The sequence below is a fragment of the Amblyomma maculatum genome, chromosome 4 (genome assembly GCF_055883805.1).
Source record: "Amblyomma maculatum isolate TAMU_Amacu chromosome 4, ASM5588380v1, whole genome shotgun sequence".
In the NCBI taxonomy this organism is placed as follows: domain Eukaryota; kingdom Metazoa; phylum Arthropoda; class Arachnida; order Ixodida; family Ixodidae; genus Amblyomma; species Amblyomma maculatum.
In genome coordinates, this window is record NC_139347.1 from 19,425,356 (window position 1) to 19,445,393 (window position 20,038).

The following is a 20,038-nucleotide window of genomic DNA, read 5'->3' on the forward strand; positions in this document are numbered from 1 at the left end:
GGAATCTAAAAGGAAAAAGGCAGGGCGAGGAAAGCAAGGCCATGAGAAGCCGGAAGAAAAGACTCGAGACATGAATAAACAAAAGGAAGCCTCCCAGGAGGAAACTGAAAAGAAAGGGACGGCTCAGAAAATTAAGTCAGGAATGCCTAGGCCGTCGTTGATGCAGGTAGCCCAAGTGTTTGTCCTACTTATTGGGGCGTTACTTGGGATATTTCACCTTCAGCGGAAGGAATACCGGTGCCCAGGAAAGAACACTATTACAGTGATTCTTTTTGTTGGTCTGTGCGCGTTGGCACAGGTTCCCGTGTATCCGTCGGCGCTACTGGTTGTAGGGGCAATTATCGGCACACATTGGATGTGTGATTTGCAAGAGGATAAGTCCTGCCTCAGGGAATTTTCAGTAGCCCGATCGGGGAACATAGAAGCGTCTCAAATGCGAGAGCCTAGAGCGAAGGCAGAATCTCTGGCGGACAGAAGCGTGTCACGCACTGATTGCGGGCTGTAATTACGCTCAGAATTTAGGTTCGTGCGCTTCGCATTGGAAAAGCGGTGTGTTGTTGATTCTTTTGTGTATCTGACGACAGCGTGGTGCTATGCTTGTGAACATCATGGCATTGATGTGTGAATTTCGTAATGTGTTATTGCAATTTGTGAAATTTGTGCAATGTGTGTGACATGGTCATTTGCCCCATATACTTGTGAGCGCATGCATGTGCGCGCGATGTTCGTGGTTGTTGTGAATATTGTGGAACAATATTCTTTAAAGGGAAGCTGAAGAGTTTTTCGAATTCATTAAGATGCTCACGTGTGGATGTGGGATCCTTATAAATCATGCGGGTGAAATTTTTTTGCAGATTCATTGCTTAGGAGCGACGTAATCGCCGTTTAAATTTACGCGGTAGCTCCGCCCCCGCCGTCCGCCGAGCGCTGCTGATGACCCTGACGATGCGAGCCGAAACCGGATTCCGCGGAGTGATGACGTCAAAACTGGTGATCGTCGCTTCGCAGCCTCCGCGACCGTACTTCTTTCTGCGTGTGTGCCTGCATAAGCTGCTTGGAGCTGCACTGTGTTTCTTTATATGTGCGTTTTTGTTGTAAGGGACAGAAACGTGTACAGTATCGAGTGACGCGGTGGACCCATCATACCGGCGTTCTGCGCAGCCTTCGACTGCACGAACACCGGCGCCCGCGACGATGTGATCTTTCACTATTTCCCGCAATATAAGAAGCTTTCCGCGAAGTGGGTCACTGCAGTTAAGCGAAAGGATTTCAAGCCGTCAAAGACAATAGTGCTATGCTACGTGGATCAGTGCTATACTACATTTGCTCGCCTCAAAATTCACTCATTACCAAAGGACGTTTCCAATACGTGGAGGTGCTGACACTTCGCTTTCGTTCGAGTCAAAATCACCGCTTGAGCCAGCATCGTTTCTTTCTTGGGGAGGTTTGCTCTGCATAGACCGATCCCACCGACCGATTTGCGCATGCGCCGGGTTTCCGCTTGTTGTAGTCGGCTGGTCAGCGCGAGCACATACGACTACACTCTCCGCAATCTCCGCTTCACATGAACTCAACGCATACTTCCCATACCTCACTGCCGAGAAAAATTCGTTGTCATTATTACAGTGACTGTTGATGTTACAGTGACTGTTGATGCAAAGCAAGCGCTCCAGGGGCCTTAATTTTTGTTCAACCAGTAGCCTCCGATTCAGTTGTGAGGAGCTTGTCGGAAATAAATGAGGGCTGCGTACAAAAAATCGTATCACGGTAATTTATGGTTCTGGTAATTGATGATTGATTGGTGTATGATAGGCGATGGCGAAATAAATTATTGTAATTGACTGATGAATTAAAGAAAAAAATGAATAAATTTGATAAAGAGGGGTTCAACGGCGTCAAAATGCTAAGGATTAAAAGCCGATGCATGATGATGCTAACAGAAATTTTAGATTATGTAATTAATCAATTATTCAGTGACCTAATTGAAAAAATGAGAAATTAGAAAAAGGGGTTTCAATGTTGACAAAATGGTCGTAATCAAAAGCCAGTGTTTGATGATCTAATAAAGAAAATTGAAAGTGTATTTGCTCAAATATCTGAAGTAACAAAAAAAAAAAAAAAAACAATAAATGGGGTTCAAATGTGCTAAATTTCATAAAACGAAAAGTCAATGATTGATAGACTAATCAAGAAAATTTAGAGGGGGAACTGACCAATCATTTATTCAAAATAGAGGAAAAACTGAGATTATGAAGTGGTCAAATACACAAAATAAAAGTAAATGCTTGATGATGATAATGAAAAAATTAAAGCATAAAAGTGACCAAATAAATATTTCAATGATTGTATGAAATGAAAAAGTGCACTTAACGATGTCAAACTAATTTTGACAGCTTTGAACTACCTTTTTTAATAACACAGGATTTTCAATCACTTCAGTTATTTTTGATCAATTACGCACTCTAAATTTTGTCATTTAGCGCCCTCTAGCATTGCCTTTTTATCCTGGGCATTTTGACACCATTGAACCCCCCTAACTTTTTGAATTTTGACGTCTTTCAAGTATTTCAGTTAATTAACCAATTACACACTTTAAATTTTCTTTTTTAGTATCATCACGCGTTGGCTTTTTATTTTGAGTATTTGACACATGTCAACCCACTTTTTCTAATTCTTCATTTTTGAAATATTTCAATTACTTAATAGATCTATTACACACTAAATTTTCCTAATGGCATGATCAAGCATTGGCTTTAAAGTACAAATAATTTTGACAACATTGAGGCCCTGGTTTTATTTTTAATTTTTTTCATTTAATTACGCAATCTAAATTTTCATAAACAGAACCATCTAGCACAGGCCTTTCATTCGGATAATAGAACACACAAGTTTTCATTTTTCAATTATTTCAACTAATTAAGTGGCAAATTACACTAAATTTTCTAAGCATCATCAAATTGTCTTTTCATCTGAGCATTTTGAGACTATAGAACAATCCATTTCCCAATTTCCTTTTTTCTCAATTAATTACATCGATTCCATTAGCTCATCGTCACCTATCAAATACCAATCAATTATAAGACAGTAGAAGGACAAATTACCAGCGTAAGGATTTTACGCAGTGCTCCTTTTTTCCGACATGCGGTGCCAACAACCATTACTTCTACTACTACAACAGCGCCGACGGCTATTTGGCCGAACGAGCTGTATAAGCTATTGCATAAATACATAACACTAGAGTAATATATGTGCTGTTACAGTCCCCATGAACGAGACAGATGAATTTTTCCAATGCACTAAGGCATACACACGAACTAAAAATTGTTCGGAAACACGGCGCGCAGGCTGTCCGGGCGACTGGAGCAGCCGGTTAACTACATGTACCAGCATGCACCGCGACAGCGGCAGCATCGTGAAACTGGCCGGTGGGATCAGTCTATTGGTTCGAACATATAGGCCATGACACCAAGATCCTCCGGGTAATCGTCCGTGTGTTCCAGAAGCAAACCAGCAGCATCAAACCACCGTGCGCCGGCGCCGCGCTTAATATGCAGCGGCGCGACCGCGCCGGGGCCCACCGAGCAAACACCTTTGTTGACGTCACAAGAGGCCCAACCAATCACAGGAGGCAGCGCGGCGCGCGAGGTGGCCCGCCGCTGCTGCTGGACTTTTCGCCAAAATAAAATAGGTTTGCGCTTTCCTTTGCCTGATTTCGATGAGAAATTCGAATTCCGAGGGTGCAAAATAGTAAAGTGCACCTCTTCACTCAATTTTTCCGGGAAACCTTTCAGCATCCCTTTAAGGGAGGGGCAGTGTCACGAAATCGGCGCCCATTTTCATCAAGCCGGTACGGCTAGGCGCGCGAGGCGTCGCGTGGAGAGCATGGAGAGAAAAGCCCCTACCCCGCGCGGGAGAGCGCGTAGCTTTGTACGCGTTGCCGTGACCCTCTTTCCCATTGCCCGGGGAGGACGGTGGTTCATCGGCCTGGAATGTGCCAGGCCTTTCGAGAAAGTTCTATGGGACCTGGCCAATGACGACGCGCGGCTCGACTGGAGGAGAAGAGGGAGCTATAACCAGCGAAGCTATGTGTGTGTGCGCGCTAGCTTTGACGCGTGCTAACAAACAGACGCGGCGCGCCCTATTTAAAGAGACCGCGCCGCTTGATGAGTCAGTCAGTCAGCCAGTCAGTCAGTTCATCAGTGTTTTGCGACGTGTTCGCCTGTGCTTCGGCTGGACTCCCGGGGATCACCCGCTGCTGACAAGCCCACGGACTTTCAAGGGAGCGGCGCTCGTCTCGTATGGCGGCCACATCGTGACTCTTGAGGCGTCGGACTGCAACAGTGCCCGGTGAACAATTTGGTGTTTGTCTATGTACTCTCTCGTGTTTCATCTGTTGTAAAGCCTCTACGTTATTGGATACCCGTGTAATTGCATGCTTAGCGTTTGTATTCTGTGAACCTCTCGTCTATGTATTTCAAGTGATGGTGTGTATTCCTTTGTATCGTCTCTTGCTGTGCATAAATTGTTTTGTTTGTTACTTCTGACTCCGATCCTTTCTCTGGTTTGAACCGGCGACCGCTGGGCACCAAACGACCACCCCCTTCTGTCACCACAAGGTAGTTGAATTCCGGCTGAGCTTACCACGCAGGTCGAGGGCATCTCCTTTGCGACCGGAACAGCTACCCCCACTCACTCAAAGGGTGTCTGGGAGTGTGCGCACCGTTAAGGGCGCATCGTTAATAATACCTCATATTTATTAACGGGTGACAGACGACATACGCAAGAAGCGAATGGAGGAGTCGCGCTGTTGATAGTCGATGGATTTCACGATGCCGTGCCTTAAAAATGGCTCACGCATAAAAAGAAAAGGGCGCCGTTTACGCGTGCTGGAAAGAAACATTTTAGATAAGCGTGTTGCCATTATGACATGAAATTAACCCTTGAATGTCAACCGTAGGTTTATTTTCTAATTCGTACAGATTACCGGTTGTTCGAGGCAGATAGACATTGACAATCTACCCAGTGCACGTCGGCTGTTTACTATGCGTTTAGATGCCAATGATATCTATTTATTTAATTATTTTATTAGTACAAAATGTCCATAAAGACCTTCACTGCTGAGGGCATTACGTTGGCGGGGGGATTGCAGGCAAGTTATCAAAATAGACAAAACCATGAAGAGAACGAAAAAGAAACAAACAAAAACAGCGTGTAACATCGGAAGGACAATATTAACTAGGTATAATTAACATTGGAGCATAGCTAAATAAAGCAAATAGAAACGTTTGACAAGCTTCAAACTTTAACTCCAATCACCATCTTCATATTGTCACATACTCGGTGACTCGGGACACGAAGGAGAACCTTTATAATGGCAGGTCTGCCCCGACACAACGGCAGAAACCAGCACAGACGCGGAAGCACGAGCGACACTTAGTCGTCATACCAACTTCGTCGTGAGTGAGTGAAAAACTTTGTTGAGTAGAGATAAGGGAGGGGGATGTGTAGGTGGGGTCACTAGTCTGGGACTCCAGCGGCTGACGCGTCCTTCCCTCTTCAGTCATGCGCCACCTGTCAAAGCTAGGATTAACCCCCCCCCCCCCCCCCCTTTCGAAATAATTAATGGAGAAAAATGAAGACTGTGGGAAGGAACGGTGTGAAGAACAAGACAGTGGTCACAGCTGCGGCCGTACGCTAACGCGGGTAATAGGCTTCAGCCTCACTATGTGCACAATGTCGGAGCTGGGCTTTCGACATTTTGGTTGTGCGGCGCCGTCTGGAATAACTTCATAACTGAGGTCACTGACACGACGTAACGCTTTGTACGACCATAAGTAGCAGGGAAGGAGTTTCTCTGCGAACTGGTGCCCACACCCAGACTTGGTCACCAGGTTTATAGTTAACCTGTCGCTGGCGAAGTTGGGCGCGCATCAGAGGTCTGTTGCCGTCCGATGTGCACGCGGGCGACCTTGCGGGCTTCCTCAGCGCGCAGGGCATATTGCTGGGGATCTCTGGCGCAGTGGCCATGTTCTGGACACGGGAGCATGGAATTTCAAGCATACTCTGAACTTCGCGTCCGTACACGACTCGAAATGGCGTGAAGCGCGTTGTTTCCTGTAAGGCTGTATTTTACACAAAGGTGACGTACGGCACCATCTAATCCTAAGTCTTGAAGTGCTGCTCATAGACGTGCATTGACAACATGTCCGCAATAGTTTTGTTCAACATTTAGGTAAGGTTAATACTCTGTGGATGGTATATGCTGTAGTCTTGCGATGGGTCGTGCAACTCTGCTCAAAGATGTGGTCAATGAGCTGCGACGTGAAAGCTGTCCCTCTGCTGGTAATCGCGTACGAAGGGGTGTCATGCCGGAAGACGATGTTGTGCATGAAAAACTCGGCTACTTCGGAAGCTGTGGAACGAGGAATTGTCTTTGTCTCAGCGTAGCGAGTCAAATAGTCAGTAGCGACTGCTATCAATTTGTTCCCCGCTTGTGACAAAAGGGAAATGGCTGAGGATATCACTTCCAATTTTGTAGAACGGAATACGCGGGGCTCTAACGAGCTTGAGAAATCCGACAGGCTTAAGGGGCGGTGTCATACGGCGCTGGCATTCACGGCAGTTTCTTACATAGCGTTTCACAACGGCAGAGAGACCTGACCAGTATTACATGATGCACATTCGAGTCAGCATCCGTGAGAAACCCAAATGGCCAGACATCGGTCTGTTGTTTCATGCGATCCATCTAAAACAGCGCACATAAAACACGAAAACACAGAGAAGAGCAGGATAGACATGAGCACACTAGCAATTGATGCGTGGTCGAAGAAACACCTCTCACTCGGTGAGCATGCGCCAGGAAATTCAGCACGTGTCTAAAACATAAAATCAAACCAAAACATGACGTAGTTGTGCTATGAACATATGGAAGACCCCCCCCCCCCCCCTTCCCCAGTAGAGCAAAAACAAACAAAACCTAAAACAATACTGTGACCAGAGCAAACAATCGGTACATGAGAGAAGCGAAAACTGGATGGGAGTGCTACAAATTCGGCTATCAGCTACCCAGGAATCGGCGTTTTTTTATTTAGCAATAATACCGATGCAGAACTAACGCACAAGTCGTTACCTGCGGTGATTATATTCCAGGCCTCCAATATCTCTGTCAATTCTTTGCCTTCTGCGCCCGATGATGCTTGCCGCTCTCAAGTTAGGCACACACCCGCCTTCGCAGACGTCCTTGCATTTATTGCAGTGCAGAGGAAGGTTCAAGATCCGTATAACTCGTGCTATGGTCTTTCCAGTTGTGATGTATGGATGCGAGAGTTGGACTGTGAAAAAGGCTGACCGCCGAAGAATTGACGCGTTTGAATTGTGGTGCTGGCGAAGACTCTTGAGAGTTCCTTGGACTGCCAGAAGATCAAACCAGTCAATATTGTCGACCATAAACCCTGACTGCTCATTGGAGGGTCAAATTCTAAAGTTAAAGCTCAGCTACTTTGGTCATCTGATGAGAAGAGAGGAGTCGCTGGAGAAAGATTTGATGTTGGGAAAGGTTGAGGGTCGCCGGAGAAGGGGTAGGCAGCGAACGCGATGGTTAGACGGCATCCTCGAGGCACTGCAGATGAAGTTATGTGATGTTAGGAAGATAGCGAGAGACCGGAAAGCGTGGCGTGATATGGTACATAGGGTCACGAAGAGTCGGACACGACTGAACGACTGAACTGAACTGAAAGGAAGGTTCGAACCATGGCCTGTCCTTAATAATGTAGCGTGGTCACGCAGCCTTTCACGCATTTTCCCGTCTGTTCCACGTAAATATGGCCGCAGCTAAGGGGAATGCGATACACGACACCTTTTGCACAAGGAACAAACCTATTTTAGTGGTTTACTCCACAGGAAGCCTTCTTTGCGTGCCCTTCATCAACGAGCCTGCACAGCTTGGAAAGCTTATGCGGAGCGGAAAACACAACACGGAACACCCGCCTTCTCGGCTACTTTCTTAAGATTATTTGACACCCCGTGCATGTAGGGTATCACCTCAAAGGCCTATTTTGAATGATTCTGTTCCTGAGTGCACGGTTCACTCACCGTTTTTTTTCCTGTTTCGGTAGCCCTTCAGTAATGACTCAGACACGGCAGGCCCAACGGGAAACCCGACTGCTTCAGTCTACTAACTCGTAGGTAAAAACTTTCATCAACCCTGTGTGCACACGACTTACACAAGGCCGATCGGAGGCACGAATACGCCAAGCCCCTTTTAACTAACTTGGAATGGGAAGAAGTAAAAGGCAGAATTGCCTTCTTCGACCTCGGCATGTAGGCCCAACATAAGTGGTCGACCTCACGAAGGTACAACCGCAGGTAAAGGAACTGAATGCACCCATTATCGGGAAGTTCAACGGTGAATCTCAGGGAATCAGAGCAGCCCCCGAACAAACTCACCACCGCATCTGCAGCTGCAGGGCATTTTCAACAGGGACATTAAGAAAAACCAGAAAGTCATCTATATATCTGTAAATTTTCACGACTCCCACATCCGCAGACTTCAGCTCCTGATCTAGCCTTCTATCAAATTGGGCCAGAAAAATTTCGGCGAGACCTGGAACCACACAGGACCCAATGCACGTACCCCGCTTTTGGACATACAGGTTATTGTCATAACTAACAATTGTGGATTCCAAGTAGCATTTAAGCAATTCCAAAAAGGAGTCCACGGACACACCACAGGCGTTCTGAAACGTAATGCATCCCGTGCTCTCTATCAACTCGCGTACAGCAGAAAACAGCTCATCATGCGGTATGGAATAAAACAGTTCGTCCACGTCCACAGAAATAGGGCTGTTGGCCTCTGAAATCCCTTCATCCAAGGCAGCCACAACCATTCCCGAGTTCGTGATCTTGTAGTTCAAGTCATTAAATCACCCAATACAACCGGTGCAGGATTAGATTCTATTAATCCCACTTAAGTTAAGCTTATCTCTGATGACATATCCGCAATTATGTAAATTTTAATAAACAAGATGTTTAAAGCAGGTGTTTTTCCAGATTGCCTTAAGATTGGTAAAATCTCCAGTTTTAAGAGAGGCGATCGCATTTGTATCAATAATTATCGTTCCATCTGCATCTTCCTTTTTTCAGCAAAGTCATCGAGAAGCTTTTTTACACACGGCTAATGAATTACCTATATACATTTAACCTTTAGCTCCTCAACAATTTGAATTCCGACCAGGTTGTTCTACCGAATTAGCACTCATAAATGTTATTGAAAGTATGAAGCAAGCCATTGACAACAGCTTAATTGGAGCCATTTTTATCGACCTAACAAAAGCTTTTGACACAACTAAACATCCAATATTTCTTCATAAACTGGAATCGTCTGGAATCTCTGGTCTCGAGTTTATGCGCAGTTTTTTAAGTAGTCGATCTCACGTGGTTCTTGTAAATAATACTTTTTCTACCACTCAGGCTGTAAACAAAAGTGTTCCGCAAGGATCGGTACTAGGCCCTCTACCCTTTTTAATGCTCATTAATGATCTGCCCGTTGCACTAAATCATACAAAGTGTATATTATATGCGGACGATACAACCATTCATACTTCTCACAGATTCACCGCCACACTTCAGCATATGCTTAACATATAGACCCTAATAGCATTACCATGTGGTGCAAAAATAACAAGCTACAAATAAATCCCCGGAAAAACGACGTTCATACTGTTTCTCTCTCCTTTCACTTTCATAAATGCTCTGCCAACACTCACAATTGACAACCATGCACTGCCTATTTCAGAAACTTCCATATTTCTGGGCGTAATTCTTGATAAATGCACTGCCTGTTTCAGAAACTTCCAAGTTTCTAGGCGTAATTCTTGATAAGCACTTAAAGCTTTGCCCTGGCGGGAAAGTGCAGTGGTAAGACGCCCGACTACTGTGCCGGAGTACCCGGGTTCGATCCCGACCTCGGCGGCTCCGTTTCGATGGAGGCGAAACGAAGAGGCGTCCGTGTACTGAGCGATGTCAGCGTACGTTAAAGATCCGCAGGTGGTCGAAATTACTTCGTAGCCCTCCACTACGGCTCCTCTTCCTCTTCCTCTTTCCACTTTCACCTCCACCTTCCTCTCCTCCCTTACGGCGCGGTCTAGCTGTCCACAGAAACAAGTGTGACAGATACTGCGCCTTTCCCTTCCTGTGAACCAATTATTATTATTAAAGCTTCATCGCCAGGCTCAATCGCTCATGCTTACAGTTTCGTTCGGCATTCACATTGTTATAAAGATCCCTGAATATTTTCAACGTCACATAATGCGTTCATTACATTACGCCTACATCTATAGTCAACTACTGTTTGTCTTGCTGGGGAGATACATATTATACATATATTGAAATACTTCAACGTCTTACGACCCAAAATTCCCATAAAGAAAGGTGTTAGGCAAGGAGACACAATCTCCCCAGTACTATTCACAGCTTGTTTAGAGGAAGTATTCAGAGACTTGGAATGGGAGCAGTTAGGGATAAGGGTAGATGGAGAACACCTCAGTAATCTGCGATTTGCTGATGACATTGCCTTGCTAAGCAACTCGGGGGATGAACTGCAAATAATGATTGATGACCTAGACAGGAAAAGTAGAAAGGTATGCTTGAAAATCAATATGTAGAAGACTAAGGTAATGTTCAACAGCCTCGGGAAGGAACAGCAGTTTACATTAGGTAGCGAAATACTGAAAGTAGTAGGCGAATATGTCTACTTAGGACAGGTAGTAACCGCAGATCCGGACCACGAAAAGGAAATAACAAGAAGAATACGATTGGGATGGAGCGCATTTGGCAAGCACTCGCAGATTATGACTAGCAGCTTACCGGTATCGCTCAAGAGGAAAGTATACAACAGTTGCATCTTACCTGTACTCACCTATGGGGCTGAAACGTGGAGGCTAACCAAGAGAGCTCTACTTAAGTTGAGGACAACCCAGAGGGCTATGGAGCGAAAAATGGTAGGGGTAACATTAAGAGATAGGAAGCGTGCAGAGTGGGTGAGAGAAATAACTCATGTTACCGATATTCTAGCAGAAATTAAGAAGAAGAAATGGACATGGGCAGGACATGTAGTGCGAAGAGAGGATAACCGATGGTCGCTGAGAGTAACAAACTGGATTCCAAGGGAAGGAAAGCGTAGCAGGGGGCGGAAGAAAGTTAGGTGGGCGGATGAGATTAAGAAGTTCGCAGGGGTCAAGTGGATGCAGCTAGCACAGAACCGGGTTAAGTGGAGAAATATGGGAGAGGCCTTCGCCCTGCAGTGGGTATAATCAGGCTGATGATGATGATGATAAACGTCTTCATTATCTAGCCATCAGGCTCATGTCATTCAGCTCATTCCAATCACACTCTTTGTCACTGTACCACAGCTTGAACATAATTCCTCTTATTCAGCCTAAGATTGTCAATTATGTATAAACTAATAAATCATCATGCTCATATTGATGGTATTATCAATCAGTTTGTAAATACTAATCCTACCAGGTTTAAACAGCGCAACAGTCTCCTTTTGCCAAAAGTCAGGGCTAATTACGGAATATTTACTACCTTGTTTGCTGGCTTATCCTACTAGAATTATTTACTTCCAGAATTAAAGCATCGCATACTGTTCACTCGTTCCATTTTCGCATGAATGTATATTTATTAGAAAGGTTGGTTGGTTGGCTTGTGGGGTTTAACGTCCCAAAGCGACTCAGGCTATGAGTGACGCCGTAGTGGAGGACTCCGGAAATTTCGACCACCTGGCACTGACATCGTACAGCACACGAGCGCCTTGCTTTTCGCCTCCATCGAAAAGCGGCCGCCGAGGCCGGGATTCGATCCCGCAACCCTTGGGAACAGTAGTCGAGCGCCGTAACCACTGCGCCACCCCGGCGGGGTACTTTTGTTGCTCAGTTAGTTTGCTTTAACAGGTATAGTACACTTTTGAATGTGCTATTCTGTCTATTCTATGCATTGAAGTTGACCATCTGTATATTTATCTTATGTAGTTTTCATTGATGTAATTTCCTAACGTTGTTTGGTTGTAGGTTGTAATCCTATACTAATTACTTGTTACACTGCTTCCCATTTTCTTACATTTCTACCTCACTTGCTTTGTGTTCTGGGAGGTCCCCCCGACAGTCTTGTACTACGAGACCTCCTTCTGTAGAACTTTGACTGTATTCCATTTCTTGCACGTATGCAATAAACTTGAGACTTGAAACATTGATTTGTGGCGGCAGCGAGACGCTCTCGCCGGAAACGCGAAGTGCGACATTGCGAGGACTGCTGCTGTCATATTCAGTAGATTGTCCCATCGAAAACGGGACAAATCTATTCCGCAGGTGGATTATTGCTCTCTACTCTCGCAGAAAATCAATGCCGAGGATAAGGTTACGGTAGCTTTCACTTAAAACGACACAACTAACGACGAACGTGCATCCGTTAATCCGAATGCGAGCCGTGCACATCCCCTTAGGAGTAGCTAGGTGACCGCCGGCGGTCGAAGGTGCACACCTGCCCAAGCAGTAAGCACTCTCGAAACAGTCGCCAAGCTGCAACTCAAAATAGAATAGTCGGCATCGGGGTCCACTAATGCACTGCCGGTAGTACGACCGTCTAAAATAACAAGAATGTCCAAAGGAACGTTTTCGGCTTCCATATATAGGCGACGGTACCAGCAGCTCTCGGTCGAATCGAAACGGCGACGACGGGAGGTCTTCAACGCAGCGACTACCAGCGGCCTCGCCCCCGCGGATCGCCGGTTTTAGTTTTCCCGACGAGGGCTAGGTGAGCGGCTCTGCTCCTATCGCGAGGAACCGTGAGTGGACAGCAAAGAGCGCCTTGGTGACGGGGAGCTTTACTGTTACTGCGAACGGGATGAAAAACGCTTCTTCGCCAGATACTCTTCAATAGCTCGGAGTCGTATAGCTAAACCGAGGAGGAGGCTAGTCGATGCGGCAGCCGTGTAGAGCGAGGCCTCAATACGGACAATCACGGTAGAGATAGTCGGGTTCTCCGCAGTGGAAGCAGAGCCGATGGCGGTCAGGTGTGCTCCAAATATCGGCTTTGCGTCGGGGCAGCGATCGTCGAAATACTGCACTGATTGTACCGAGGCCAGCGGAACTGTTGGCGGCGCGAGAATAGGAGACGGTGAATGGGGAGCCTAACACTGTAGAGCTTCCGCACTGGTGTCGGTCCCCGGCAGCGATGGTGGGCGCGTATCCACAGGTGAAAGAGGACTCTTGAACGCCTGTCGCAGCTCATCACGCACAATAGCAGAAGCGGAAGCTGGCGATGGCTGCAAGGGGTTGCAGAACTTGCGCAGTTCTTCGTGCATGACGCTACGAATCAGTTCGCGCAAAGAGCCCGGATGCTGCTCGGAAGGTGCAAATAATTCCGTGATTGTGGCAATATGTTTTGAAAGGTCGGTCTTAAGTCACAGCACGTTGTTTTAGGACCCTTTTCATTGTTGTAGCCTCAGCAAGGAATCCGTTCGCAGTTGACTGTGGGTTGCGCACAAGGCCTGCGAATAGCCGCTCTTTCACACCCCGCATTAAGTGTCTCATCTTTTTGTCTTCAGGCATGGCGGGATCGGCTGGGCTGAAGAGGCGCATCATGTCTTTCATGTACGCCTGGACATTCTCATTCGGTATCTGGAAGCGAGAATAGAGGGTGTGTTCTACATGTTCGCGGCGATCTGCGCTGGTGTAAGCCGAGCAGTACGACGGAATTCTCGCCACGATGTTAAACTTGCTCTCGGTTCTCAAACCACGTACGGGCGCCATCCTCGAAACTGAAGCAGACGTTCCTTAGTTGAGAAGCGTCGTCCTATTGGTTGAAAGCAGCGACACGTTCAAACTGAAGGAACCAGTCATCTTAGAAGGGATCCCCGTGGAAATACTTCGATGCCCGAGGGGCCTGCAAGGTGTAGGTAGTGGCCGGCGCGACGCCGGTGACTTGCTGAGTAGAAGCGCTGGATGCCATGGCGGTAGCTAATTACTGAAGCTCCGGGGACAGTCCCTGGAGCCGTTGACTGGAGCGATGCACCGGGATGTCAAATGGCACAGGGCTGGCGAGACTTATTCCAGATGGTGATTTGCATTCCACCAGAATGTCACGTACTCGGTGACTCGGGACACCAAGGAGAACTTTTTTGACGGGAGGTCAGCCCAGACGCAACGGCAGGAACCAGCACAGGCATGGAAGCGCGAGAGACACTTCGTCGTCCTTCCCTCTTCAGTCATGCGCCACCAATGATAGTGGGCAAGATTTAATGTAGAAGAGCCGGCTTTCGGCACGAGTAATACCCTTTGGAGCGAAAAGCGTAGAGACAATAATGTAAGGCAGTTTTGCAAGTGCTGTTTCATTTTTGAACTCCAGTTTATACATAGAATAACATGCAAATTCTTTTCTGTTATATCCTGGTGATTTGAAATTTGAAGTCTGGCTCAGCGATAATCACTTCCTTGCATTGCAGCAATATTATATATAGTCTCCTTCCGCCATGAAGAGCTGTGGGGAAGTCAGACAAGGGCCGCCGCATACTGTCCATCTTAGCAAATGCATATTTATAGAGGTTCGATGACTGGGAGATGTGGAGCGTGGAAGGCGCGCGTCCGATAGTAACGCGCCAGCGTTAAAGGTCCCTGTTCTCCAAAAATCGGACGTAGGTGTTGTCAGGTGGTCTGCATTGGCGTTGTGAGCGAAAAATCAGAGGCACGGCTCTGTAAGCCAACATTATCTGGCGGCTAACATAGCTACGTACTGATTGGTCGCATGCTTGCGAGACCTCAATCGAACACGTGAGATGGCCGATTTGGCAGGAGCTGCCAACTCTGGGTTTCCAATTCTGATCGGAAGGGGAGGGTTATCGAACTAACCTGAACGAACCTTGCATACAGAGTCAGATATGCTTCCCTACTCTACGCAGGCACACTCGTACGACTTGGTAAATGTACCTATGTTCGCTAGTCTTTCACATAATGTGGTAGGTAACGGCTGTATGCTGAAGAGTGTGTGCGAGAGATAACTGAGGAAGAAGTTTAAGGAACTAAGAGATTAGTGAGCAAGCGAGTGACAAAGTGCATGTATGCGAGCGAGCATCTGGAAAGGGAGCCTTAAAAGCTGACCCGAAATGTTCCCCCGATTTTTTATTCTCTCCTCCTTGCGCAGTATTCAGAGCTTGCCCTCCGCTTCACTGCATGTATTTACAGACTGAACGAGAGTATAGGCATGTGACGCCATGACGAGATAGATGGCTGCTCTCCCTTACTCACATATGACTAATCTTTGAAAACTGCAGGGTGACAGTCAAAGTGGCGAGATTCTCAGGAATGTTCTCCAAGATCTCGGCCTACCTTGGCCTAGCATGTCCTCCGCAACGCGACAGCAGCTGCTTAACATCTTGGTGGGAGCATCGCTGAACTTCGGCATGCCCATGTTTTGGGCATTTTACGTGGGCCGCCACCCGCACCGCCCTTCGGAGAACACCATCTACATGACGTTGGAGCACCATTTCATTGAGTGGATGCGAGACATGGACGCATTGTCCACCAAGGGCAAGGAGAGTGACTACTTCAGGCGCTGCGCCGAGACCGTGGGCAAGTCGGGTCAGTCATACAAGCAAATGATCGAGCACGTGCTGAACACGCACATAGACATTGCTGACCTCGTGCATCTTTTCTGGGGCGAGTTCAGCATGCCACGTTTCGACAATCTCAGCGACCCCGACCTACGACGGGCCGTCAACGGGTATCTACCGGATGACTCTCAGCTCTGGCCCGCTGATGAGATCGTCAACCTTCAGCCCGCGCTCTTTGACAAGCTGAACGCGACGCACTTGAGCCAAGACGGGTGGCGAGAGCGCTTTAAGCTCTTCCTGGGCGCATATGTAGTGTGGGCACTGTCGCCCATGGTCTCCCATTATCTGACTACCAGCCTGCTTGCAGACATTGGCCGAGTGGGCAGCGGGGATAACCACCGTTTCTACAAGTGCCTCCAGGCACTGGAAACGGTGATACCGCTGGTGAAGTGGCAGCTGCACCAGGAGGCTATGAACTACCGAAAGCCAACGTGGAAAGTGCTGCGACTGGCCATCGAAACGATTAGGACCACGATACAGCACTACGGCGATGACGCCGCCAGGAGGGTGGCTAAACTCACCGCGCGGCTCTCAGCGAACGCGTTCAACATGACAAGCACGTGGGAAATGCTGGACAATGCGTACGCCTACCTGCCCAACGACAGCCACACGTCGTTCTTCGATCTGTACCGAAGGACTGCCAGAGATACCGTGGCGTTCTTCAAGCAGTCGCTGCGCCGGCCCCACCACAACGTGTTTCATGTGCCCGGATTGGCCACGTCACGGCTGTATCGGCTTGTGGTGGGCCGGGAGGTGATCATTCAGTATTTCCTGACCTCTCTGCCTCTCTACGAGCCGTGGAATCCGCTGCCCGTGCTTACGTCGCTGGCTGGGACAGAGGTCTCCGGACAGCTGGTGACGCTGGTGCGCTTCGGACTGTTCCACGACAGCCACTTCATAGTGAGTCGAACTGCACAAGATCTTCATACGCGGTTTTGCCGCATGTCATATTTTAAGGACAGTGCAATAGCGAGATGATCTTCCTGGCGTTTTATTTCAACCTTCCCAAATTCTACAGTTATTGAGGTATTGTATATAGAATTGCGCACTATGCTTTTTCAACTGGTGATTTACTATCTGTTTGGCGATTTATGTTAATCTCAGAAATTTGGGCGGAGTCAAAGCGAGCGCTAATATTCTGTTTATTTCCCTTTACCACGCAATATTATAATGTATTCAGTTAAGCAATTTGCAGGCTGCCTCATTCACTCTTTTGTATCCTCTGCACGGGAGACTGCTTCTGCTGAGAACCGGAAACAGGGCACAGAAGAAATAGAAAGCTGGTTTTTCTTCGTTGAAATTTCTAGTCCCGTATGAGACATGTTTTGGTGTGTTTTAATTCGATTATTAACCTAGTCTGATTATTATTTGTGCTCTACACCGCCATTGGATCACCGTTATGGGATATGTGTCCGGTCTTAAGCCTTTGAGCACTTTGGCTTGAATGTGCAACTTGTACAGTGTGCATCGACTTCAACTTGAGTGGTATCTGAGAGCCCGGTTCCAGCTTATAGAAGATTCAGATGCAAATTTACTAGGCGCTCTTAATTTGTTTGGTGTACAGCGGTTGTATGATCTATTTTTTTAGAGTCCAAGTCTATACGGCCGCATTAGAAAGGGCACTGGCAGGATGTCAGCCGTTCGTTTGGAACAAGATTCGCGTGGTCTTCAGCCTCTAGTGGACAGGGTGTGTCAACTGTCGTGTCGCTTTGGGCTCTGTAAACGTTGCTTAGTATTTTAAAGCTAGTAAAGTGCCGTTTTGGTGTGAAAGCTGTACACAATTGTCTCTTCAGGAAAATCGTGACCAAGAACTTCAGTTTTCTCGTGCTCGATAATAAAACTGATGTCTAAATTTGAGGAAATGTGAGTTTGAAAAACGGCACCGGATATTACTATTAAGCTGACAAGGAGGGTGGATATATGCACGGCAGTGTGCATTCGGCTCAATATATACAAGTTGAGGAAAAAGAGGAAAACATGCTACAAAATCGATGCTCTTTTGTGCATGCGTCGTTTGTTCTGCCAGCGTCCATAAAGAATATCTCCTGAAAAATGATTTTAATATTCTAGCTGTCTTGGAATGAAATAGCCAAAAAGTTCATAATTAGAAAAATGAAACAATTTCACTTCATAAAATCCTTTGTAACGGATAAATATTATCATTTTTGCGAAATTTTGTTCCTCCACATCTCACATGTAGGGGTGAAGAAACACCACTCGACACGACCTATAGGCTGACGGCTCCTTCCGAAATTGCTGATCGCATATTCGCGAACTGCACAAAGCACAGAGGCTTGCTGGGAAACTTGAAAATTGCGTATGCATTCGCTACCGATTGAAGTACCACACAAAGTACGGTGAAGGTTGTGCTCACCGTAAAAAAAAAAAAAAAAAAAAAAAATATATATATATATATATATATATATATATATATCTGTGTAATTAGGAATAAGAGTTGATTTATTTAGTCTGCTGCACAACAATACGTACGTTTCACTTGAAGGATATATGATAAAACTCAGAAAACGGTTAAATTGAACCCAAGAATCCCTACCTCAGAAAGCTATCGTACGTCGTTTTGCCTCGGAACTGCACCTGAAGAAATTGACAGGCTGTCGTCACTGCACTTGCTTGTTGTGCTTGGAGTGGTTAATAATCATGAATATATATGCCACTTCAAGACAAGTGCGCTTCAGCACCACGGCGCTATGGTTCTTGCAACGTCTATGTTTTTCGCCGCTTTTCACTTCTTTGTTTTAATTTTCGCACAAAACAACCTATGATTCCATTCAAATGCTGGTTGCGTGCAGTATAACCAGGAGGCTTCAAGAGACCCAATCTTAAGGGGCATGCTCGTGGACTTCGGCCGTTTCCAGGGTGTGCTGCACGCTAGCGGCCTGCTGCCCCAGGGAAGCGACGACGAGTTTCGCGAGGTGTACGTGGCGAGCTTGGCGGCGCACATCGCGAGTCGTCTACAAGACATACCCGGCTGGCACGTCGGTGACGAACACGCCGCCACGTTCTCCCACGGCGAGCAGAAAATGTTTACGTGGCTGCCGCCGGAGCAGCTATTCTTCTACCTCTTCTGCTTCGCTCAGTGCGGAACCTCGGGCCGGCCGCTACGAGCGAAGGTACGTGAAAAGGCATGCGTTCTCTTCCTCGGTAAACGATGATTGGATTAACCAAGGGGGGAAGGGAGGGGAGAGGGAGGAAGGAGAAGAATGGGGCTTTTCAGTTGCCGTGACTTCCATGTTATGGCGGGCCATAAATTGAGGCAACAGCAAGAACGCCCCTCATGGTTGAAATGCTCGAAGATCATGGCGTCATAAGCGGGAAGTTTGAGGTTCTAGTTCTATTCCTTTAGGAGCAGCGAGTTGCTCGTGGTTCAAACGCTCTCTCGTCCATTGAATTCCAGTCACTGACGTGTTCTTGGACTGTGCACTTTGAGAATGACTGGCTATATCACCGTTAGCCACGGTGTTCGAACTTCTTTTTAGCTTTCCTTCATCACAGGCCTTGATACGCGGTGGGAAACAAAATAACCGACCACCACCGCCCACTTTCTCTTAAAGGTATGCTGCAGATATAGTGCTAAATCCTATGGAATAGCCGAAATTGCATTAAGAAGGCCGCAGTATTTATATCGCATGTTTGTGCGTAGACTGCTTTATTTGTAAGCTTTGCACGCGCGCTACCTGCGCTCTGCGGACATGGAGGAAGGAAAAACTGTCCGCGGCGCGCACGTGCGTGTGGTGCGGCCGCGCATCCATGCGCGCATCGAATCGAAGTCGCGCACGCACAGAGGGGCCAGGAGGTGGCGCTCTGAGTCGTCTGCCACTGAATGAATCTGCGGTGGAAGCTAGCAAAAACGACTGGAAGATTGATGGCTGAAAAGCAGAAAAGTGGCATAATGCTAGAATGTAGACACAAAAATTCAATAAATGGGATGATGGTATAGTTAACCGATCTAAAACAATAATTAAGATATAAGGAAAAAAAACGAGCATGATAGCAACTGCTACCACTCTGTTTCTAAGGGGACGGTCCTGTATTCCATCCATCCATCCGTACTGGAGTAACTTTACCTGCTACAACGCTCCAGAGCAGCAACACAGAGTAACATGCTTACCTACGTTTCTCTATGGAAGTATTTGCTGAAGCATTAGAGCGCTGCAGCAGACGATACCAAGCAACGCCCCCGTCACGTCCACAACTGCCTCTCGTCCCATGCATAGCACATCCCCCATAGTGGCGCTGGGCGGTGCATGCCCTCTCCTCCGAAGGTCGAAATGCAGTAAAATGGGAGGTGAGAAGGCGCAAATTTGTGAACTCGGGTGTCGCAGGCGTTTGACCAATCGCTCAGGTGATTGTCGC

General features: G+C 47.0%; 1 protein-coding gene across 1 annotated transcript in view; it reads left to right on the forward strand.

Moving 5' to 3' along the window:
• Positions 1–20,038, forward strand: part of LOC146190379 (uncharacterized) — a 36,141-nt gene that overhangs the window by 11,789 nt on the left and 4,314 nt on the right. Inside the window, exons 5-6 of the mRNA XM_084600156.1 lie at positions 15,326–16,564; positions 18,541–18,795. Coding sequence (XP_084456282.1) covers positions 15,326–16,564; positions 18,541–18,795 — 1,494 coding nt within the window. The remainder of the gene's footprint in view (positions 1–15,325; positions 16,565–18,540; positions 18,796–20,038) is intronic.